We start from the raw sequence: 24,744 nt of genomic DNA, 5'->3' as shown, positions 1-24,744 counted from the left end.
CGATTTAATCATGTTACCTCTTGCTAAGCTGGGCAGCCCCACAGTCAGTAAACCGCAAGGACGGGTCTTACCTACAGTTATTAGTGCTGCCAGCAGCACTGTACCATAGCGTCCTGTGGTTATTACCCTATCAATTAACAGAATTCACATTTGCCCTATGAAAATAATTTCTTAAGGACTCGTGAAAACCGTGCGCCATTCTGCTTTGTTACAATGCACCAGCTCTTTCCTATTGGCAATGAATACCAGTACACCTAGACTGCGATGTTGATGTTTAAGTAGCACTCAAATATTAAATTTTAGCGAAGAGTATTGCAACCAAATTTACACATTGCTTGGGGAGATAATGTGTGCCAACGCAAGGATAGCATAAAAGCAGGCGGGGTGTCTGGCGTCGTTTATACTGCGAGCTTCCCATGCAGTCTAAAAGGAAAAAACATTTTGGGGGTAGAATCCTTTCAGCAGCGCTTCATACTGGCGTCATTCTTTCAGTCGTATCCTTTATGCCAAAAATCAAATCAAGTGACCTGCCGAATCCGCGCCTTTCCCTTAATATGCTAGCTTGTATCACAGAGCGTAAAATAACATTTTTCTATGTCTTTAAGCAGGGCGCCACTTGTGTCGATAAATGTCAGCGCGATTGCATACTGTCAGCCAATCAGTCGTGCGGCACCTCTTGGTTCAGTGGCATCTTTGCCTCGGCGCTTCGCCTTCTGGTACAATTGTAAATAGCTGCACGAATAACTGGTCCCCAAACATGCGAAATTTGCTTCAAGGAACCTTGAAAGCCAACGGTTCGATTCCGCATGAATTGTAGGCCAATTCGCTCGGAACTAATTAGTCATTTAGCGTTAGCGAGGCACCATGGCGCGCATTACACGCGGAGAGACAGAAAATGGTCGGTCAAAGCGAGCTACACCGTGCAAATGTTCGCGACGCTTGTATCAGAGTCGGTTTGGATGCAGCGCGCTACTGCTGTGCTTGTGGTCCTTGGCAAGGAGGAGCAAGCCTAACGCGGCCGGCCTTACGGTCGCTGTGCAGCCCGACACCCACCTTGGCTCGGCGCCGCGGAACCTTCGAGCGCTGCACGTTGTTGTCCGGGGCTTGCGCTTCCAGTCCAGGCGCTGGGAGTCCTGGGCGAGCCACGAACGGGAGAACAAAAGCCCGGACCCTGTTCGGAAACGGGCAGCTGATTCGGAAGCTCGTGAGTCGTCGCACTTGCCAGGCGCGTTCCACCGCGTGGTCGTGCGCGCGTGCACGGCGTTCTTCGCTTCTTCAGTTGCCCGCCATGGGCTGATCGTGGAATCTGAGGGTGCCTGTCCGATGACTGCTGCTGGTGAACATGAGAAAAAAAAAGCAAAATCACCGTAAGTGGTGACATTAAAGCCGATCTTGTTCGGACTGCACCAAATGTCGTAATGTTCGAAATGTGACCCTGCCTGTTAGAAAGTTAATGACTTAGTTGTCGGTCTCGGTTTGCGCCGAAAATTTACGAATTAATAAGTACGCCGAAGAAAAGAACACGAACTTCGTTAACCGCCTATAAGCCCGCATAATCGAACTAAAAGTAGTTTTTCGAACCTTTGTGCTCTTGCTTAATGAAGGCATTTACTGTATGCCACGGCCAACGTCTTCGGTGCCTGTGCATGCAGCCCTCTAGTGGCGTATTTCGGCGCGTCCTTTAAAATGAAACCTATTTAGCGAACCACGTCGTGCTTGGAGGGCTCGAGCTTACAGTAAAGAGAGTGTGCGACTGACTGACGCCTTTTACGTATAAAAATTGCTTTAACTCGGACCAATAGCGTTCTGTGTGCTTTCGGATCTTTGCTAAAAGGGCGCTTTGCTTATGACAATGCTTATTCTTCCTTGTAAGCTTGACGATGAAGTCTTCGTTACTGTTAACTGCTGTAATTTTTTAGTGGCTGACATTTAAACATACACAGGACATATACTCTTCCTCTCTTTCTCTTTTTTTATGCAGACTTTTTTTATGCATACGAAAAAGCGTGCACAATATTTCTTGCTATTTTCCTTCTTTCACGGTGATTTCAGACCCTGTTAAAAACGGAGTTTCCCAAAATGCATCACTGCAATCATAAGAATTGCAGCGCCCAAAGTAACTCTGTCTTTCCATTGCAAACTCACTAGAACATGCTCAAATATTTAATAATTTGACATATTTTAAGCCATATGCTCGAAACATAGGCGCTTTCTCTGATTTAGACCTAACTCTATCTATAACAGCCATGGATCTTAATCACGGGGCGTCGAAGCTTTCTTAAATTATTTCATGTGGTTGGCGAGGAATTCGCGCGACTTTTAACGCTGATATTATTTATTTTCCCTACAATACACTTCTTTTATATAACCTAAATGCCTCTTTGGGCGTCACAAACACCCGCATCCCCACAGTGCTATCATCATCGCTGACACCGTTCCCTCTACTGCAGGATATACACTAAGGTGGTTGGTTATAACATAGGAAGTTTATGAGAGGTATCTTCTAAAAATACTTTCAAAAGTGACAATCATAAGAGAATATATATATATATATATATATATATATATATATATATATATATATATATATATATATATATATATATATATATGTGCTAAAATAATTGCAGCTCTGGGCAACACGTAATGGGCTTACGTCCTATACTACCGCAGCGGAGCCGCATGGTTTACTTATTGTTTCCTTCTTATCCATTGAGCCACCACGTTCGCCACTGCTATCGCCTGCATCAGGAACTGGGCGCGACAGATGACGAAAAACAAAATGGAGGGGAAAAAATGTTACACAACATACAACCTCACCATCGTATGACATACAATGTTCATTTTGCAATCATCCATGCAATTTTCAATCCTATTCGCCCATCATCGTTTGCCCATACGGCGCCATTGTCGCCGGGGTCGGCCATTCGGCACGGCCGCTGATAAAAAAAGAAAGCGCGGAAGTGAAATATATAGTTTAAAAACCTTTCCCAGTCCAGTGCGATTGCAGCCCACTTTCCCTGCGCAATATCCGACTGCTCTTTGTAAATTATGTAAGGAAACTACAGCTACAATGGCAGTAGCTCCGGAGGCTCTTGCGTCGAAGTGGGCCGCCGCTCTGCGCAGCTCCAACCTCAAGACACAAGAGTGGGCTGTCCAGCAAGCCCGAGAGGCGGCGACGAGGCAAGGCCTCGAAGTCCCCTCATGGGAGACCTGAGCGCGGGTGGTCAAATTATGCGGATTCAAAATAAAGTTGTTTCGATCCATCCATGAAAATGAGACCTCATATGAGCATGGCGAACGACTTGGGGTCGAAACGTTTGCCAAGGGCATTTCACTTGCCGAGCTGACAAAAAAAAACAAGAAAAAAACGTTTTTTCTTCACGTTTTACGAGCGCGCCTCGCGCACATCCTAAGTCAAGGAGGTGGTTATTGGCAAACGCTTGCAATAATGAGTGTTGCTTACTTCGTGTAAGCGTAGCGTTTCCAAGCTGCAGTGTTCACCTGAGCCTCGACGCACTTGCCCTCCTAACCTCCGTAGTCCAGATTTTACACATTCGCAATTTTCTCGCGCGCTGGATCACCATTGCATTTTTTTTTTCAAGCTACATCAAGTACTTGGTGTACAGCCGCGGGCTACTCGGTGTACGCCAGAGCGGCGTACTGAGTCAAGCCCGCGGCTGTGTGCGTGTAGTTTTTTTTTTATTCTGTCACCGAGAATGCAAAATTGATATCTTAGATTTTCAGCTAAAACTCTCGCTTTGGCCAATATATGGCCTTCGTGGTCAATGCGAATTCCACAGTCAAACGTAAATGGAAAATCCATCGTATCTTCGAGTCAGTTTTTTCGAAGGTATTTCATCCAGCAGTATTCGCTACTCGCGTCGAGCCTAACAAATGTATCGTCAGATTTTCCTCCTAAGCATAGCGGGTTACTTTTCTCCTCCTCCCTACTGAAAGTTTTGTTAGCCCCGTACATCGCTTTACGAGTACGTTCAGCAGAGAAGTTATATAACCCGCACACTGGGATCTATTGACGAGCCGGCTTTTAGTCGCTTCCAAGCCTAGGCACTTAATTCTTTTTTCTCACATAACCACACCACAACTACCAGAGCTTTAAGGCGCGATTTGGGTACACCATGCTGCTGCCACGAGCAGTCAACGAGGGCAACCCGACAATGGGTCCCTGAAGAAGGCGCGCATTCTGGTGTGTGGTGACCTGAAGAGCTTTATTCAGGTTGGTGTTCTTCACCAAGACATCTCCCCCTGGGTAAACTTTCTCAGTCTCCTCTGCGCAGCAGGTAGTTCAAGGACATTGCGAGTAGCAGGAGCATGGTAGAGCCGGAAACGACGGAGGTGCCACATCGCAGGTCGCGCATTTGGCTCATGACAGAGCCCTGCAACTCTTGAAACTCGTTGTTATTCGACCCGACACATTTTGAAAAGTAACTTCCAGCTGACAGGCATCCCTTGATGGACTCCAGCTTACTGCGAGGGAAAAAAATTAACACAGCAATTAAGCGTAAGCTTTCTTCAGGTGCCCACTGTCAGGCACGCAGAATCATGCACTACCGCGTAACCACTGAGCAATAGGCGATGACGAAACCGACGCGATTTCATTTTGCATCGCGCCTGCTACAGTAGCTCATTCCCGCACACGAGTTCAAAGGCTGCTGACACAACCTCTTGGGCTAATAACACAATCTCATTCTCTAACATCATTATTCTAATACTGCTAATCTAATAATTCAACAAGAACATTCCACAATTTATTATTTTTTCAGTCTTATTCCACCGCCACGAAATCTTTGTTGCCAGTCATCGGCTGTAATGATGACCGGCCGATGATGCCACATGGCTAATGGTAGGATAAAATATAGAAGCGAATCTACAAGACGGAGGCGGGGTTATTCAGTTTCGCTAACGATGCAGCGAAACGAATTTGTGCACAGCATGTATTAAATTGTTCAGTGAAGAACTGGAAAATTCTGCACGGTGTATTCAGTGCAAGTAAGGTTTAGTCAAACAAACCAGTTAAAAATTAGCATAACTTACCGTTTTCCTCCGCATTTCTGAGGTGAAAAAGCAAGTATGCAACTCATGCATTCTACCAGTGCTAGTTTAAGGGTCTCAAACCTTAAAAAAGCTAACGACGGGGCTGCAAGTTACTGAACTCAAAGCAGTAGATGTATAGTTAAGCGATAAAACGGTAATATGTATTGGGGAACGGTTGTAGCCGATAGTCTAGTTGTGGTTATCAGGAGTAAGTTGCACGAGTTAAGCAGCGTAAAACGCAGTGGCTTGCTGTGTAAAACAATGAGTAATGGAAATGCAGTCGACTGCATCAATGAATTCGGTAGTGTGACAAGAATGGAAAACTTGAAAGCGTTCCATAATTACACTTAAGTTATGTACATAAAAAATATCGAATACTTACTAGCAGGCCATAGTTTTCTTTGATGCAGTCTTCCGAGCTTCTTCAATAGAAAGTTGGTGCTTGGTATAGATTCCTCGGCAGTAGTCTGTGTGCGCTCTCAAAGTGTCGGGAACACAGTCTGGTGACTCTGTGTAAAAACACAAGGGCGCAGTGATTAGAATGACATGTTAATAAGAACGATATCTTAAAACGGCTAACGTCAGAATCACTGGATAGGCTGTACCGAACGCGAAAGCTTTGTCGCGGAGCGAACAACGTTACTTTGCTACTTGGATTTCTCTTGTCGAAGACTTACCAGCACTGCCTACTAGGTTTCCTGCTGGCTTGACTTCTTTCTTGGGCGTCGATTTTGTCGGCTCCATGGTGTGCACCCTTTCTCCGAAACTCATGAGTGGCCTCTCAGCTGCGTCGACGCGTCCGACTTGTCCCTTAGGACTGATGGCGGGTAGGGTGGATTTTTTTATAGCTGCTGCTTCTTTCTCGTCCTCCTCATCATCGTCATCATCGTCGTCATCCGCATCATCGTCGTCGTCGTCGTCGTCGTCTCCCTGGAGGTCGTCGTTTCTCAGGATCTTCAGGCCTTCGGTGTCCTTGAGGTTCTTGCGCAGCTTCCTTGATCCTCGGCTGCCCCTCAGCCGTCGCGCTCTAGCGGCCCTCCTGTTGCTGAGCCTCCTGGCCATCCCGGATATCTGGGAAGGGCGACTGTCAGGGGAGATCAGACGATGTCCTGCTGCGTACGGAGCACCTTCTCTCACGACTCCGATGGACTCATTAGGCGGATGCTTCTCTGCAGCTTCCACGGACGCCGGCACTTCGCGACCCGGTGCTTCTGGCAGAGGGCGCAAGTGAATGTCCCCAGCACCCTGGCGGTCCGTATCATGAGCAGACTTGTTGGTTTCGCTTTCTTGGCGTTCAATCCAAAACCTTTTCCTAGCCTGATGAATCAGCGGATCTTTGACGATTGGTCGTTCCACACCTTCGTAACCTTGGCCGTAGGCAAGCGGTCCCTGCCTTCGGTACTTGCGGTAGTACATCTCGCCGTCTCGCATTGCTTCTGCATCGCGGAAGGAATCGTCTGCTCCTCCCAGAATGCGTTCTCCAGACTGCGCCTGAACTTGCACCTTCAATGCTTCCAGTCGCCTTTTCCACTGATCCATGTCATCGTCCTTTTCGTGTCTAAATTCTGGCTCGGAAGGCTTGTTCAGGGTCTGGACGTCCGGAGAGTTCTTGGGGTCAAGGATGCTGTCAAGTTCTTCAAGAAGCTTCCAGCGTACCATGCTCTCGTAGTTGTAGTCATTCTCCGGCTTCCGGCGGTGTACCTTCTTGTGCCGCGCGATTCTCACGTTCTCTTCATCGGCTGGATGTCTGCGCCCACGATTTCCCACATACAGGCCTCCGGTCCTAGGATCACCGTCCTTCACGCTTGGGTATTCCTGGAATGGATCTCTTGTTGTATCAACCTCGAACGGCTCGTCGCCGTCCCACTGCTTTCGTCTTACCTTGGGTGCATCGTCGTCATCCCGGAATCGCGGCTTGTGCCTCCTCTTTGTATCCCTTCCATACTTGAAGTCGTAGTCGCTGCCGCCAGATCCGTACTGGTCCACTAAGTCATCAATTAGGCTGTTTTTCCCTTTGATGTTCTCAACTGACTCTCCTGTTTCGTAGGCATGCACCATTTGTTTTTCGACGCTCCCTCCTTTGTTTCCTTTCACTTCAATCAGTGGCCCGCTTCCAAAAACCTGCTTCGGGTCTTTCAAATTCACCGCAGTTTCACTGACTGCACTTGTCTTGTTGTCAACGTGTCTTCTCGCAGATGCGGAGAGCTCTTCTTCCGGTGTCTGGTTGAGCGTCTGGTTGTGAGCCGCATTGGCGTTGGCTGTACCTGCGCGATTCTCACTTTCATTCTTGGTGTCAGATACTTTTGTCTGGTTTGTCGTCTCTTTTTTTGCACCATCTCGTTCCAGTGATTTGTGAGAGAAAAAGCTGGCATCGGACGAAACGTCATGTTTTTTCTCAAGCCTGTGCACAGCCAGACTAATCTCAGGAACGTCGCTTAGTTTGGAGTTCTTGGGCTCACCTTTCTCAGTCCCCGATTTTCGTGCTGCATCAGTATTGCTTGCTTTATCAATAGAACTGAGGTTTTGATGCGAAGCATCATGAGAAAGGGACGAACTTTCACTAGAATTGACGGAGCTCCTTGCGAGACCACTTCCAGAACTCGTGTCACCTTCAAGCTTGGCATCCGGGAGCTCGGCGTTATTTATCACTTCGGCCTTACTTTCGTTTGGTAAACTTAAAAGGTTGCTGTTGGCTGCGCTTCCGGATAGCGGAGTAGAGGTTCCTATGTCTTTGTCTAGGTTTGCTTCCTGTACCAACGTTGTGTGTTTTTCTACGTTATTGGATTTATCCAAGTTTCTTACGTTCTCCTTTAGACCTTCGCCCACTGCTCCAGCAGTCTTGTTAGCGTCATTTTCGATCAGTGTGGTTTCGTTCGCGTGCTCTTTGCTTATTATTTCCGACTTCCTTTCCTCAGACCTTGCGCGAGCATTAGCCTCTTCATTGTGCCTTTTCTCGGCGAGCGGCTTGTCATTTTTCGTTTGGTCACCGACCGCGCCGCTTGGAACGACCGACTTGTCTGCAGCAGTCTCGCCTGATAGGCCTTGCTTGCCTGAATCTATCTTTGCCTCTGCTCCGCTTGCTACGGCACTGTTCGAAGGATGAGAGCCCTCAGCGTTGCTTTTGTTCACGCCTGTAATAGGAGACGAATCCACAGCGATACCACCTTTAGTTTCCAGCTTCTCTCGGCCATGACCAGGCGTTTCAGATGCACCCGATGGTGGCTGTTCCTTATTAGATTTGGCTACGGTTGACTGGTGAGCATCCAAAGGAACTCCTTCGCTGCGGGCAAGGGACGCTTCGCCTCCAATGTTAGAAACGACGTGCGGATTCGAAGGTGCGGTGTCACTTGCGTGTGTCTTGCCACCTTCTGGCAGTCCTTTAGTAGTTTCTGAATTCAGTGCCGCCTTTGACGGCTTATTTTTGTGGTGCCTTCTCCGGCGATGAGATTTCCTGGAAGTCCTTCCAATGTCGGACAGGGAAATGTTTTTGACAATCTCAATGCTGATAGGGACTTTCAGGTTTGCCAGTGCATCGTGACCGCCGGCTCCACCGGTGACAGCCACATTTTCCAGACCACTAGCGTTTGTTACGGTGCCGTTTTTGACCGGTGCAACTGCAGCTGGTGCAGGAGGTGGAGTACTAGCTACTGCTGATGAGTTAATGACTTCGCTTTTCTTGAGCACGTCCGTGCTGTTCTTGCTTTCTAGAGCACTTGTTCTCGAGCTGATGTTTTCTTTGTCCTGGCCGACTTCTTTGACATTAGCTGGAGACAAGGAACTTGCTTCGTCGTGAGCTTTGGCTGTGACGGCCACGATGCTTGCATCTCCTTTATTGTGGTCTGGATTGATGGCTGAATTCGAGATATCATCAGCGGTGAGCTTTGGTTTCTTGCTCTTTTTTCCTTTGTGGCCTCGCTTGTGTCCCTTCTTTTTCCCCTTGTGCTTGGGAGCCTTAAGATGCTCTTCCACGTAGCTTTTGCTGGCTTCACTGCTTACATCAGGTGCCTGCGCTTCCATCGCAGCGCTAACATCTCGTTTGACTTTTCTCTTGTGCGAGCTGATCAAACCAGAGACGGCATCGCGACCATGCAGGTTTTCGTCCATGTCACGCATGATCTTGAAGCTGCTATTCACTGAAGCCGGATCACAAAGTCCTTTAGGGCAATTTTCGTAACTCTGGTGGTCTTTTATGGCAAAAGATATGGCCTTGTTAATGACTTCTTTGTCGCCACATCCCAGCGCTCCATACTCGGTGACCATGCAACATTCCAACTTGGAGTATAGCCTTAAAGAAAAAGAAAAGACTGTTAAGAGAGGCGCACGCAAAGGAATGAGCTGCTTCTGACGTTGGGAAGAGTTTAGTCGCTATGCAATATATAAACTTTCTCTTCTGTTGCTACGTTATTCGGCAAAGTTGGACGGATTTATTTACTAACAGTGCTTCAGCGCGAAGTGCTGATATTATGCTAAATGATATAGTATGCTAGCAAAACATTTGAACAAGTAGTGACTTGCACTGGAAACGGCTATAAGGGGGGTGGGGAAGGGGAGGGGAGCAACACATTTCATTGCATAACTGAGTGTTATCTTGACAGCAAAGCAAATGCCCGGTTGCGTGTTCTTTGTCACCACACGGCAATTTTGGGTAGCCTTTAACAGGGCCCGCTGCGGTGGTTTCTTATATAATTCACGGTGATTCAGCAGACAACGAGCCTTATGGCGCGTTCACAGCGAGAAACTTTCTTTCGCGTGATAGTCGGCGTCAAAACGGGCACGTTTACACCAAATCACTCGTTGCGCGCGACGAAATGCCCGTTCACCCGCTAGCTCACAAGATGCGCTAAACTCGCCAGGTAATATGTTTGTTTAAGATAACGCAGGTTTGTTCTCAATTCATGGTTGCTGCTGGAGTACGTTGTGTCTATCCAATAAATAAAGGCACTGCACACACAACAAACGTAGACATAAGGTGGGCCAGACACGGTAACGAGTTTACACAAAAAAAAACATGCATCACGCCAACGTCTCGTTTGGCTGTGTGCCGCTTGAGCATTGCAAACACTCGCACTTATAACTACAACGACGGTATGCTAAACCGTCGTAGCGTAAGAGCGTGCACATGACTGTAGTGCCGGTCTCGACTATACGCTACGTAATACAAAACGCGGTTAACGCGCACCAGTTGCATTGTACCACACCTACATATATACAACGCATAATAACCCACTTTCCTATTCGTAGACCGATGAATTCTGCAATGCGCTGGAATGATCATGTTAGTTTTCTCCAGCGCAGCAAGTACAGAGAAAAAAATGCTGCGTACCCATGGTAAAAGCCCCATAGGGCTCGTGCGACACGGGAAATATATATGGATGCTTCATACACAGCTTTATTAATGCACATAACGTCCATTGATTAGCTTACTGAAGCCAATCAGCAGACAAAACACTGGCCATGTTTGCACCATTCGCAATATCGCTAACCGGATGTTTACAACTGCGAGCAGCCCCTATCGCCTCCGTTCAAGTAATCCCTCATTCTGATTGGCTTGCTACAATTTATATTGTTTTTTTTTTCGGCGACGAAAAATGGTATCGGACTTACCAGCTCTACGAGGGCTTCTTTTCTGTCGCACAAATACTAAATTACTACTACAATTTACTAAAATATTTGAACGCACGGGCTAAATTTGAACTCCAGAGATAATTGGCGACTATCTCACGGTTCCTTATCACGCATCGTGGAAAAAAAATTGTCCGTTATGTATGACAATGCATTTACCGATTTCTTGGTTTTATTGCCGAAACCAAGGGCCCTATAACGTAAAGCTATTCCAATATGTTTCTATTCCAATCTCCTGACATCAAATTTGAGTAACCACCGACGCAAGCACCAGGCGGTCACCCGCAGGGTTGTCTGAACAGACCAATTAAACGCTCTCCTCGTTCAAAGGAGGTCACTTTTGTTTGCTTGAAAAACGAATAACATTACCTACACTGAGCGGCTTGTCGTATCTAATTGGCTGACAAGAGGCAAGGAGAACGCTCAAGTGGAGAGGGATTCACTGGGGCAGAGCCAGTGCACTGAAAATCGATAACCGGATGAAGAGGGTGGTGCCGGCGTCTGCGACTGGTCCGCTTTCCCTTAGCTTGCGGTGGCTGGTCGAAAATCGCGTTGGCATGCAACGGAAGCTTAAGAATGACGCTAAAACGGATCCTCATCAAAGAAGAATTAGCATAATGAGGTCCTCAACGTGCCGAAAGTGCTCGAAAATGTTACGCCGCCATGCAAGAAGATTTATTATATGCAAATAAACCCATGCTCTCCGGCAGGTGCGAGTAGCCAGTGCCTGAGCAATCGGCGGCAGCCATCTTTTATTCCTTTCGGAACGGGGCAGCCTGTGGCTATTCACAAGAAAATTCAGTTTTGTTCGCCATATTAATGCGTCTTTATCGCCTAACACGTCACTTTGACGCGGTGAGTTTGTGCGGTTTTGTGACGTCGCGTGACAGGCAGGTGAAGTGGCTGCAGCCCGAAAACTTTTGACCAATAACCGAGGGCTAATGGTGAAAAGGGGTCGAATCAGAAATAACTTTTTCTTTTTTCTGTGAAATCATGCATAATCAGTGTGTACACATCATATCAGATGGGGACGTATCGCGGTTTTCGTGCCGTCGCGTGACAGACAGTTGAAGTGGGCGGGGTCGAAAACAGTTTTTGACCAATCGTGGATGGCTGATAGCAGAATTGGAATAGAAGAGTTTGGAATAGTTTTACGTTATAGCGCCCCAAGTATAGTAAGCTATTATGAAAGCAGTGTATCTGTTCGTTGTCCTCGACATAAAAGCCACACGCTGTGAAAATGTTTACATACTTAAGGGAGTTTTTTGTCGCACTGGCATCACCCTTAACGTTAGGGCCTTACAAAAATTTGTAGAAGCCGACAACGGAGCTCTCACTGGACGTGCGATGACAAAAGACGTAGTTGAAAACTATGTAATCATTCTTACAGCCTTGGGCGCACACATATCCGACGAGAGAATTTCACAGGGAGATATATGAAAACTCTCCTGTCCGATATTTATGTGCACCCAAAGCTATCAGAACGAGCCCATAGTTTTCAACGACCCCTTTCGTCATCGCACGTCTGGTTAGAGCTCAGTTGCCGTCCTCTATAAATTTTTGTAAGGCCCTAACGGTAAGGGTGTTACTAGTGCTACAAGAAAATACCTTTAAGAGTGTAAACATGTTGACAGTGTAGAAAGAACAAGTCACATGACAATTTACACAATGTGGGTGTGTACAATCACCATAAATTCAAACGCGAACAATTCCGAGACTAGTTCAATGCATTAAGTTTCCACATTCACCAGCATTTGTAACAGTGGCTTAAGTCACACACCAAAAGGCACATTTGGGACTATAACATGCTTAGAAACTGGCTAAAGAGCAATTATAAGTCGCACGTTTATGTAATTGCGCGTAAGCGGCGTTATTTCCTGTTCGCGGTTCAATTTATGTTGATTGTACATGCGCCCTCTTTCCACCCTCGATGACTGGTTTCACATTCGTGAATAGCGCCGAGGCCGACCACAAAGCTTTGTGCTCGTAAGTTTGAATTTAGCCGGCCGCCTTCGCTAATTCCTACGACGTTATGGTTTCCTCGTGCGTAAGCACGTTTGCTCGTGACAAGCGTTCGCGCTCCGGCCACTAACGACCGCAATTGGTGTGACAACGACGACCACTGCAGCGATGATATCTTCGCATTTACATAAAGGAAGTCTTCGAAAGTCTTAGACGGTGGAGCCCATTTGCGCGTTCAGTACTGTTACACTTGTAACGTACAAGCGAGGTATAATGACACAGCCTTCCCATGTGGCTAACCCCTAATTGCTCACAAAACTAGAAGTCATTGACAACTCTTATCGCCTGCGGAATCATGATTGGGAAGTGGCGTGCGAAATTCGTCGATTTGGAGAGCCCCCGGGCACATTGATGTCTAGTTTTGTCCGGATTTTTTTTTTCTGTACATTCAGTTACAGAAGAATATCCACATTGATTAGACACCTCAAATACCCTTAAATCTTATTTCGTTTCCTTGCCATATTCGCTAATTGAGCCCATTTTCCTCGCGCTCTAGTTCTGGTGCGTCTTGCAAAATAAACAGCAGATAAAATTTCGAGCTTGAAGATGGAGAAAAATGAACTCATCAAGGTATTGGACAGTTTTGAGTTAGATTCTACGTGAGCAACTTTGTGAATGAATTGCCGAATTCAATTATTTCAATGGTTCGTAAGTGTCCTTTGCCATTGGCTGGTCGCCTTTGCTCAGCATCAGGTGCAATTCTGATGTTGGCCTCCCAGCATCAGGATTGATTGGACCTTTGTTTTACGAACAATTTTAGCTTGGGCGCTTTGTAAATACGGGCCCCGGGACCTGTATTCACAAAAATAATTCTCACGTTGGAAGTATTTGTAAGAGCAGGCACCAGCCAATCGTAGTTTCGGACATATTATTAAAGGCTGATGGCCAATAACAAACCGCACTGACAAACGGAAAGCTTTGCGACTTCAGGCCCAGGTCTCTGCGCTCGGATCAGACCTTTTCATTTGCAAGAATTCATAAAAGCTGTCATCGTATGGCGTCATTATAGCGCATCTACAATCGAAACTGACTAAAACCCGTTGTCTTTCCCATTTCTTTTTTTTTTTGAACGGTTCCTTCTCGCTTAGTGGTCTGCTACGATGCTACTTGTTGCACGGCCCGACGTAGCAAGCAGCGCAGCAGGCGATCGAGCCGGAGCGAGTGCCAAAACGCAAGGATTTTCTGCTCCCACGTGACCATCTACTGTGTCTTGACGTCATAAGCCATGCACTTCCTGCGAAACGAAAGCGAAACTGGGCCCGTATTTACAAAACGGCTCTTATGCCAGAAATGCTTGTAGGTGCAAATCAAGGGAAGGCGGCGAAGGCGGCGGCCCATTGCAAACAGCCCTTACGAAGGAAAGCACTTTTGGATTCGGCCGCAGGTCCGTAGAAACGATATTATAGTAAATTATTTAGGGCGCTCTTAGCACGGCCACTGGATTAAAAAAAAAGTTGCCGTCTTGAATGAATGAATGAATGTTTATTTTGACAGAAATAAAATACAAAGAATCTCTGTCAAAGAGGCTGACAAAAAGGCACGAATGCCTAAGTGTCATTCCCCTTCCCCGACCCATTCCCAGTGCACAAAACACTCAAGCTCTTATGGCAGCGAACACTCTTATGGCAGCGAACGTGACAGTCGTAGTTGCAGCATTCGCGGCCGCTTGGCTACCTGTCGAGGACGGGACCCGTCGGCTGCACGAGCGACAGCGTTCCTAGCACGTTCTTGAGGCTTTTTCTACACCTATCCCAAACAGTCCTTGTCTGCTGGCTGATTTTTTTTTTTTAATCCAGTGACGGCACTCAGGCTTAAGCTAGTATTGTTCAAGGGTTTCCTGGTTAAGGGCCTTCATTTAACTAAAAAAATGTCAAAATGTGACGTTGGTACTTGTTTTATTCATTGCCTGCAGCCACCACACGAACAAGCCTCTGCTACGAAGGGCAGGCTTTTACGGCCTTAAGTCGAGTACACTTCCGGGCACGTATTCACAAAACGTCTCACGTATGAGCACTTCCGCATTGTCTAAGGTTCTGATGCCGGCAGCTGAAGATAGAGAACTGCGTGATAACCGGACGACTGCGACACCGACAGAAAGTCGAGTCTGACACTTAAGAACGCGGGCCCAGTGGCTATATTTTGTCTTCCATTCTTTTTGCCTTCTGTGATTGGTTCGTACGGATCGGCCACTCGGCTTGGTTATACTGTACAACTGCACGCGACTTGGTTATACTGTACAATGCAACGTTGATTACAGCGCTAAGGAAAACGAAATGCACAGGACCGGCGCATGAAAGTTGTGTGTATTACAAACAAGCCTGTTTCGATGAAAAAAACGTCTTCCAATGCGACTGCAGCTGGTTTTATAGCCACGAATAGGCGCCCGTTTACCATATAAAGGGTTTTAATTAGGACAGTATTTATTTCTACGTTGCAATTGTTTGCCTTTATGAAAACTAATGATTCCCTGCGATCAAGACAATAGGGCTCGTATTCACGGGCCTTTCGCTCCTAAGCATTATTTGCCATTGGTTTTAAGGCCTTCGCTAATATAAGCCCAGCATCAGGATTGGCTAGAATTTTCTCTTGTGAAAATTGGAGCGTAAGAAGCTTTTGTGAATGCAGGCCCAAGTAAATTAAGTCCACACCTAACTGTGCATTGCCCGTCACTACATGGCGACGCTTGTAGGCGTCATTTAGTAACAGTCACCTGATTGCACGGTTGGCGCGCACTACAGTAGTGCAAGCCTCAAATGCGGCACCTCCCTGACCCGAGCGGGAGCTAACACAATTACACATTAATTACTAAAGAAGCAAAGGTTCTTTCGTGCAAGTCCCTGAAAAAGTCAGTGAGCATTATGTCAACAAAATCTATGCGCTACAGGCATGCTCAAAAGGTTAAAAAATTTTTATATTTAGAAAATGGAGACAGTGAACAGTGGCTATACTCCCAGCCATAAGGTGCTTACGTGCAGTTCGTAGGCGGGTTGTTCTGGTTCGCCGAGTGCAGCATTTCGAGTTCTGTGATGAATGATGCTCTGCACTCGCTTACTCGGACGCCTTCGTTTATGCATGCCTCAGGAACTGCAAAGAAAAAATAATTTGTCAATAAGTACAGGGTAATTTGCGCTGTACACACTTGGACAAAAGTTTGTGGTGCTTACTAAAACAGGTAGTCAAAGTTTATTGTATATTTTGCTAGGTTCTTAGCAACTGAAGTTGTCGACCAAATTATCATCAAATTACTACCGTGATACCACAAATTTTTATTTTGGTTTGTTATATTTACATAACCGTTTTATTCTCATAATTTCAACATTGTAACACAGTACGCGTAACCAACGCGTCCAGCTATGAAATTTTGGCGCCGGTTTGTGGCACATGGTGCTGAAACACGGAAACCAGCGCCGGCGATCAAGGGACTGATATGACTGGGCTTCACAAGCTTGTAATAGCTAAAATCAAAGCATATACGTATGGCGTGCTGTTCCCAAAACAAGAGGGCCATCACCAGTACGCATCTGGCTAAAGGCGCTGCAACAAATACTAGCCAAACAATTTATGAGACGCTGATAACTAATAACGAGCAGTTCGGAGGAAAGTACTACGCCATCGCTCAGGACAAAGACAACGCGAGACAGATCCTTCCCTAGCTTCTCAGCACGCGAAACCGAATTTCTCCAGTAGCAAGCGTTGCGGCACACGGTACTTCTAGACCAGTCACCCCACCATCTGAGCCAAGCTGCTCAAGCTTACCAGCCCTCTGTGCGCCAGTGACCTATGCCAATGAAGCGTATTCTGGAAGCAGCTCGACTACATGGCTTACAACAAAACGCGCACTGCCGGGAAAAGAATTCCGCCATTCTTGACCGTTCTTGTAAGTAGTAGCTGCGTCTACTTGCCTGGGCTATAGCGATGACGTCATTTTCTCGCCTACGTTCTCCAGTCATCTACATAGACTCTCGGTTATTCGGCGCGTCCTTCGCAATGCAGGTCTTCAACATAGCTCTGCCAAATGCCGCTTCGGCCGCCGAGAGATCACTGCACTTGGCCATCTTGTCGATGCTACAGATATACGGCCCGACCCTGTCAAAGTTAACACCGTTACCAACTTTCCGACACCTCGTTCTACTCAGGACGTCCGTTCCTTCTTGTGTCCTTTGTTCTTATTTTCGGCGGTTTGTGAAATGTTTTGCAGAAATAGCACGGCCCCTAACCTGCCTTCTTAAGTTCGTTATCGCGATCCGGCGGCGCATTCTATTACGAACCACTCTAGTGCAAGAACTAGTTTGTGAATACGGATCTCGGTTGTGTCTGACCTTCGTATAAATCCAATGTACGACGCCTAACGAAAACCACGTCTCGCATAATCGAGTTTTACCACTTCCAAACGTCTACGATATTAATCTAATTGGGTACTTAAGACAACGAGGTCATAATGTTCGCTCGAACGCTACGAAGTGCAGTGGAGATTAAATGTGAAGCTGAAACGTTCCGAAAGGTTTTCAAGCCGGTCGCTGTCATAAGCGGCCGGCTCCAGAGTGCCAGCCAAGGAGGAAATGCCCGATACGAAAGATGCGTTTTGTGAATGCAGGCCCAGCATCCCTTTAATGTGTTCCACTGCATCGTTCTAGGCAAAGCCAGTGAAGAGCCTCCGCGAGCCTCTCTTCATCTCAAAATCCCTGGTTCAAGGTTTTCAGCATTTAACTATAGATGGTAGTTTAGCGGGGGCTCCTCATGGCCTGAACTCCGATGATAAACGTGTTCAATGATGCCGACATAAAGAGCATGCTGCTACTACAAGCATTTCGATGCCACCGCCCTTCGACCTCTTCGCATATCCGCTACGGTGCGGCTAAAAGAGTAGCAGCACAATAGCAACGATTTCAAAACGTCGACGCACAATTCAGTCGACTTAAGCTACAATAAATTTAACTATGCTCAATAATACACAAACAGTATTTTAAATACTGCAAAGCCTAGGTATACCAACAAAACCACACAAGTTGTTTGAGCTGGCAGTTATGAACTGATTAAAAAATAGAGATTTCGAAAATTTTGTAGCTGCCTTGCAAGCTACATTAGTACAGCTGTATTTAAGAGACTATTGTGGGCGTATATACCTCACTACGGCACAATTTGCAAAATATATTTAACTCTAACTGCAGGCTGATGCTCGCATAATAATGCATAAACGATGACCTGCCATCCTGTTGCCATTTCTGCTGCCTCCAGAGTACTGTGTGGTATAACTCTACGCTATAACCACCGAAGTTAACTTTTTTTAGATTGCCCCATTTCGCCGTTGACGGTAAAAACATGCCATAGTGCATCTCCTTGATTTGATTTCTGCGTGGGCGAGACGTTTTTTTTTTTTTAGCATTCTTGACAAACGACTACGGCCAACCACTGTAGATACTAGAAGAGTTGACTGTTGGGCTAGTTGGTCGTCCATATTTGTAGTAGCTTAGCGCGAATAAAACCATGGACACAAGGAAGACGGACAAGTACAAGCGCTTGTCCTTGTCCGTCTTGTGTCCGTGGTTTTATTCGCGCTAAGCTACTACTTCAAACACTGTAGATACAGATAACAGAAGGCATGCGCACTCTGATGTCATCTAGGAAGGCCGACGCTGCAATCTACAATCATGCTCGAAAAGATAATCACGCTAAGTGTCCCCACATGCCCCTTAAGTTTGGAATTCCGGCCTTCCCACACGACGCCATGACTCAAAGTGCGCAGGCTTTCCTGCGCGCCAGAATATGTCACTCCTTCGTAAGAACCACATGGTGCGCATAAAATTTTTGCCGGCAAAATGTGTCACCATTTAATGCAAAAGCCACACTGATGATATGAGCATGATATGTGGTGTGTTCTGGCGCAAGGACCAATAAATAGCCACACTTTGCATAAGTGACCTGACGTTCCATTATTGCGTCTTGCGTTTTTGACCGTATTGCGCAGATGACGTATTTTGCGAGCTTGGTTATTCGCGATCTTATTACGTTCCTCAAATGGGGATGAACATTTGCATTTGTAGCGCATATTTTTGGGAGATTACTGAAGCACACAAACGGCGTGAACAAGCGCTGGGTCGTTCTGTGTCTTTCAGGGTTGTCCCGAAATTCTGCGCCAAAAAATCTGAGGGTTATGGACTACCAACTAGGCCGAACCAGCGCCTTTCTCAAGAATGTATCAACGCTAGTTATGCGAGTGAACAAATATTCGGTGGCGCTTTTGTTTTGTAAACGACTAAAATTGCGTCATTTGCGGCAACCGGACAACTTTCACGTCCGCGAGAGACTGGTGCCCTTTGCTAGCGGAACTGCACCAGCCACAGGTAACTGATGTGCCGCTGTACATTTTCAAAGGCCACTGAAGCATTGCGACGCGTCGGCAGTGAAGTCTGCGGATTGAAGTAACTTTGCCACCGGTATTTCGCGTCATGCGAGTGCACTTCGGCAAGCGTGAACTCGGTTGAGTTAAGAACTAAGAAGGTGTACCATTACCACGTGTGTGTGTATGTGTTCTTTTTTTCAGTTTTCTTTTATTTGGGGGAGTAAGGGGGGAGGGGGGACACGGCTTGCCTTTTATCGTGCATTTATTGAAATGTTTGAAGTTACCTGCATTAACTATTACAATGTCCAGGTAGGTTATTAAAAAGTGCCCTAATTAGCTTTTAACGCTTCAGGAGGCATGTACTATTGAGATAGAAGCCAACCAGCAGTGAACTCATTTTGGCCCACATAAATCGTTAGACTAGCACCGCTTTCGAAATATCCGACCTTAAGGTATGCAACGAAATACAAGTGCATTCCAGCGAAAAGTCTCCCAAAAGTGTGCGTCAGGCAGTTTGAGGTGATCGTAATTGTAACTGTAATGCAGCAGTATTTAGCAATATTTGGGGATGGCCATCTCGAAAGTGGCGCTAGCCTTAGGATTTCTGTTGAGGCATCACTTGACTTTTCGGCTTGTATTCCGTAATTAGAACATGCGCCCCAATGTTACGAGGAAACTTTAGCTCGGATGCTTTGATCTAAATACATGTAAAAAAAGAATTAGTTTTTCTCGGCAATCACTGCACCAAATTCGGAGAGGTTTGTTGCATTTAAAAGAAAAACTTAAAATCTAGTGACTGCTGGTGTCGAATTTTCGATTTAGGTTGTGAATTCTTTATTAAAAATTTGCAAACAAAAATTTTCAGTAAATGAAACTATCCAGTTTACAACTCTTAACTCAGCAATGAAGCATGATACCACAATTCTGTGAATTGCATATAATAGTACATTTAAAGCGGAGAAAATTGATATGTTACACATGAATAAAAATTGAGTAATATGGAAATACAGCTATTTGAGAACCCTTGTACACAACGTAACAAATTCACGTAAAATATAAAATTACATGTCGAATTTGTCCGCTTTCAATGATATAATGGATACCGTTTACAGAACCGCGATATCTTCTTGATGCAGAGCTATTAATTTGTAAGCTTAGTGCTATGCATTTCGAACTTTCGAATTTTTGAAAATTATTTTAACAAAATCCAAGCCCTAAATCGAAATTCCGCTTCTAACAGTCACTAGAATTTAGCTTTCCCTCTCAAATTCAACAAATTTCATTAAAATCTTAGAAAAACGTTAATTTTTTTTTTGGGGGGGGGGTTACATGTATTTATATAGGCCGCGACGGAGATGGGCCCGAGCGAAAGGTTCCTCTTAATAATGAATCATTTCATTAGCGATATTTTTTTTAATTAGCCACGTGAACATTGCCATTTATCATGCGTGTAACGTCTCTTCATGTAATCCCGTTAAGAAGGCTGAATCGCACTATATGCTCCATGCGATTAAAAAAAAAAAGCAATGTTCAGACTAAAAACAAAGAAACAACGCGGTATAGCTGACAGCCTGTATACTGCGCTTCCAACGTAGCTCAAAAGCTGCACCGGAGTGTGCGCGGGCTTTCATGCGCGTGTCGCAGACTCAATACGTTAGTCAACGCTGGCTTCTCCGCAGCAAGATTATTTCTGCGGCAAAGCGCGCTTCTCTCAGATGCCTTGTTTTACAAATGCGCTTACATCACAAATAATAGCTATAGCAAGAGCGTGTACTATGAATAAAAAATGATAAGTAGAACGGAGGCGCTCGCGAACATGTTTAGTGACCCTTACTTATACTTCCTATGTTGAGGTAGATAGGTGCCTAATGGAACGCAGCAGCAGTGGAAAAACAGCGCATGCGAAAATGCGCTTATCGGTCCAATCGCAGGTCACAAAATGAAATGCAACATCCTAATATATTGAACATTTTTGAAACACGCGCGATTTCCCCATCACAGACCCGAGATATAAAAAAATTATAATAGAACTGTCTGCAAATGCTAACGGCCCTTGCCGCCTTCAACCCGTACGTTGTATTACGGCAGCCAACAGACGATCAGTCCCAAATCTTTCTTATATGCAGTGGACGGAGCTGTGTCAAATGCGCGCCTTGAGTAAATATCTGCAGAAACGACAAATAAATTTAATCGGGAGTTAAAGCCTCTATTACTATCCGTCACCTTAGCAAGGAAGGAAGGTCGGCCTATGATTATGTGCAACTGCCACAATGAGTATAAAATATCGCATAAATTATATTTCTGGCTAACTATTTCCATTGGGGAAGCTTGCTTCGACGCCTCCAATGCGAAGGCGAAACGCGCGGCCTCTGCACGCACCCCACGTCGCGTGCAGGTGCCGCGCCGCGCGACGTAAAGGCTGGAAAAAAAATAAAGGTCAATTTCAAACGCAACTTCATAAGTCTTTCGCGATGTCCTTCGCATTACGCAGATTCCTCAGTCTGCGTAATGCGTCTCGTGGCGACCTGCAAGGCTGGCTGCGTGTCGCCGCGAGCCACGCGCGTGCATCGGCGTTCCAGAACATTCGGCTGCTACTACATCGCGAAATAGCGAAGCTAGACTCCACAGAAACGCGAATTTTTTTCCACCCATAGCGGCCGCTTCGCAGTCACCATGATCTCTGATAAAATAAGCCTGATAATTTTCGTCCAAGCGAACAAGCAGTGGAGGCCATCGCACCTCGAAGCAAGTGGGCACATAATGCAACTGAATAGAACGTCGGAGACCAGCTTACCATCTTTCGTTCGCCGCCGGCGCGCTGTGGCGAAGCAGCCGCTCCAGAGGGATAGAAGGGCGAGGATCACCAGGCGGTTCCTGACACTGAGCATTCTCCTGAAATTAATTAAAAAAATTATAGCGCGGCGTTACAATTTTGCTCGCTGCGGTAACAGGAACGAGGAGCGCCGTTGCAATTCCGAGCCTTAAGAAAGATATGCAGCAAGTTCCGATCCAGACCCCCGAGGCCTAGCAGTAGGCCTCGCGGGCCGCCCCCGAAAAAGGGCTATGTGCCGAAGGCGCGCCGGCAGGAAGAAAATTCCAAGCCGGCCCGCGTCGGCGGTGCCCGCGAAGGCGAAAGGAAGCAATGAGAAAACGCTGGCGAGCAGCGTTGGAGTCCCACCTAGTTTGAGCGGGGATCAGTGGCGGTGAAAGTCGAGCATCCCAGGTGCCCGAGACGCTGCCGACCGGATCGTGCGCTTCAGATGTTCGATCTGCGTGCGCCGCGATCTGTGCCACAGCGTGCACCTCGCGACTCGGGCCGCGCGACAACTTCGTCTTCCTCGGCTTCTGTCGTGCTGCAGCCGCCGCCGCGTGGATGCGTGGCCACGGCGCTGGGTAGCGGAAGCTACGTGGACAGAAATTAGACCGAAAAGGCGTCGTACCCGCAGTGAACGCAACAAGTATCTCGATCCCATCTCATCGAGAGAGATCGGAACACAGTAGAAAGCTTTAGAAGTCGAGCGGGAGTCGGGACCCTTGGCGTAGAGCGCGCGGCAGGTGAAGTAGCGTTTGAAGCCGACGAAGAACTGTAGTGACACGAGCCGGCGCAACAAAGGAAACTAACTTTTCAAGAAGCATGCGCAACCGAGGGATCCATCGCAGTCATAAGTACGTAAACAGGCGCGCGGGCTGAAAGTATTGTATGGTAAAAGAAGAAAATGGTGCTTCCGTTAAACTGTTGGCCAACATCGTGATCTAATGCGCATTTTATACTAAAAAAAAAGAACATTTGGATTAGCTTGTGACATGAAAGACGCCATAAATTAAGGTTAAACGTCAACGTTCGAGACCTCTTGGACAAAGGCGTTAGTTTTGGGCCGTCCGGCAAGGCGAAGATGCCACCCGAGTCTAAGGACTTTGAACCGCCACCTGAGGCCACCACAACTAAAACTGCCGTACCATTCTTTTTAATAAAGTTTATTTTCTTCTTCCATAAACGTAGAAGTTAGAAACACTCAGTAGTATGCTTACAATAAGTGGAGTGCATTGTGTATAATTTTTCCAGTCTGTTGAGCGAAAAAAGCTTCAGTGCTAGATAAGGGCAAAAAGTAGTTAAGTAATGGTTTTGCGCAAAACGTAGCAGAAAACTAAGTGAGAGAAAAAAAACGTGTAATGATCGAAACAGTGTTCCGAGCGAAGCCCGGTATCACCCTGAGGTGGGCAGGCTGCTTATTCCATGAACCTTCTAGGTTCGACTGCCCACTTGTCCCAGGCGACGAGCTGTCGTTTGTCCTCTAGGTCCCCGCAAGGGAGAGCATGGCCTCCCACATTTCGACTCGGTGGTCCTCGTTTGCTTGTAACGCTCGGTTCGCGTTCGTTTCCGGTTGCATTTCGCTGTCTTCGTGCCATGGGTATTCCAGGAGCAAGTGTCCCAAGGTGTCGGGTACGCTGCGGAATCAGCAGAGGTAGCCGTGGAGCGTCGTGTATAGAGGCGGCGCATTATCGTTCTGTGAGTGTAGGTGTTGCTTTGTAGGCGTCTGAAGATCACGCTTTCTTCTCTGCAGAGTTTTTAGATGCGGTGGAGGGTACACCCGGCGCTCGAGCCCATAGGGTTGTGATATTGCCCAATAGTTGGTGGGTACGGCCTCCACTTCTTCTGCTGCGGGTCGGAGAGCATGAGGTGAGGGGAGCCCGGCTGACGTGCTCGCGGGCAGCAGCGTGGACCGCTTCGCTCCCCTTTAGTCCCTCGTGTCCAGCTACTCACGTTACATAGGTGAAGAGGAGCGGAATGCTTCGTCGCTTTAGGATCCTCAGTGCATCGGCCGAGATGCGGCGCCCCTCGTGGAGTTCCTACAGGCGGCCTGAGAGTCGGTGAATATGACCGCTGCGTTTGTGTATGTGGCGGCGGCGAGAGCGATTGCCGCTTCTTCCGCCGTTTCCAGGTTGCTTGCCTTGACGGTGGCCGCTGCTAACTCACTGTCTCGGGAGTCAACGACACTGATAGCGTACGCGTGTCGGTACTTGGCCGCGTCGGTGTAGCGGGCATATGGGTCTTGCTTGAATCTTCGTTTGATGGTGTCCGCTCTAGCCTGTCTTCTACTATTGTGGTATGGGGGTTGCATGTTGCGCAGGACGGGTGCGATGCAGAGGGACTTTCCAACGTCTGGTAGGATTCGCCCTTTCCTGTCCGTGTCTGCTACATACGTCTCGCTGTAGTTCAGGTGTCGGAGTACCGATCTCCCTGTGGGCGTGAGCTTGAGTCGTTCCAGTTGGCTGTTCTTGTGGGCTTCGGCAAGCTATTGCCACGTGTTGTGAAGAGAGCGAGAATAAACTTTTATTTTGAGCAAGCGCAATCTGCGCCCTAGGAGGGCGATCTCCTTATTCCAGGTAGCCGCGGGTCATGAAAACTAAACTATTTTTTTTTGTAATAAAACATGAGAAAATGTGGAACTCAAGGCAAACACGTATTTTACTTTTTTCCGATGCAGTTCTAATGGGCATCATCAATCCGCGTCACATTCGCTATACTACTATGTCATCGCGAGTGCACGCGAAAGGTGGCCTGCCATAACTGTGCCGCGTAATTTCAGATCTTCGCCCCGACCCGAGGAACTTCCACTTGAGTTTTTATCGTCGAATTCATTTACAATATTCGTTCTTCTAAGCGACACTTATTACGCGGGGCCGAATTTCATGCAACATGTGAG

General features: G+C 46.9%; 2 protein-coding genes across 2 annotated transcripts in view; both read right to left on the bottom strand.

The window, feature by feature from the left end:
* Positions 1–1,249, bottom strand: part of LOC139054130 (uncharacterized) — a 102,608-nt gene extending 101,359 nt beyond the window's left edge. Inside the window, exon 1 of the mRNA XM_070530730.1 lies at positions 1,054–1,249. The gene's annotated coding sequence lies outside the window, so the exon portion shown is untranslated. The remainder of the gene's footprint in view (positions 1–1,053) is intronic.
* A 2,959-nt stretch (positions 1,250–4,208) lies between these two features.
* LOC139054129 (uncharacterized) lies at positions 4,209–22,395 on the bottom strand. Its single transcript, XM_070530729.1, has 7 exons — positions 22,218–22,395; positions 21,834–21,931; positions 15,669–15,783; positions 6,937–9,340; positions 5,733–6,870; positions 5,438–5,564; positions 4,209–4,488 (listed from the first exon to the last, which is right to left on the bottom strand). The coding sequence occupies exons 2-7, from the start codon at positions 21,925–21,927 to the stop codon at positions 4,281–4,283; spliced, it is 4,086 nt and encodes a 1,361-aa protein (XP_070386830.1). The 5' UTR covers positions 21,928–21,931; positions 22,218–22,395; the 3' UTR covers positions 4,209–4,280.
* Positions 22,396–24,744: the final 2,349 nt, after the last annotated feature.

Source organism: Dermacentor albipictus, chromosome 1 (genome assembly GCF_038994185.2).
Source record: "Dermacentor albipictus isolate Rhodes 1998 colony chromosome 1, USDA_Dalb.pri_finalv2, whole genome shotgun sequence".
Lineage (NCBI taxonomy): Eukaryota > Metazoa > Arthropoda > Arachnida > Ixodida > Ixodidae > Dermacentor > Dermacentor albipictus.
Note: the sequence above shows the minus strand (reverse complement) of the source record. Positions and strands in the feature narration are given on the sequence as shown.

Bases quoted from the DNA above. Each gene is read 5' to 3' on its own strand.
- LOC139054129 (XM_070530729.1), bottom strand. From the start codon at position 21,927: ATGCTCAGTGTCAGGAACCGCCTGGTGATCCTCGCCCTTCTATCCCTC. The intron at 5,565-5,732 runs GTAAGTCTTCGA...GTTTTTACACAG, and splicing joins AAACCTAGTAGGCAGTGCTG to AGTCACCAGACTGTGTTCCC. The intron at 4,489-5,437 runs GTAAGTATTCGA...TTTCCCTCGCAG, and splicing joins AAGAAAACTATGGCCTGCTA to TAAGCTGGAGTCCATCAAGG.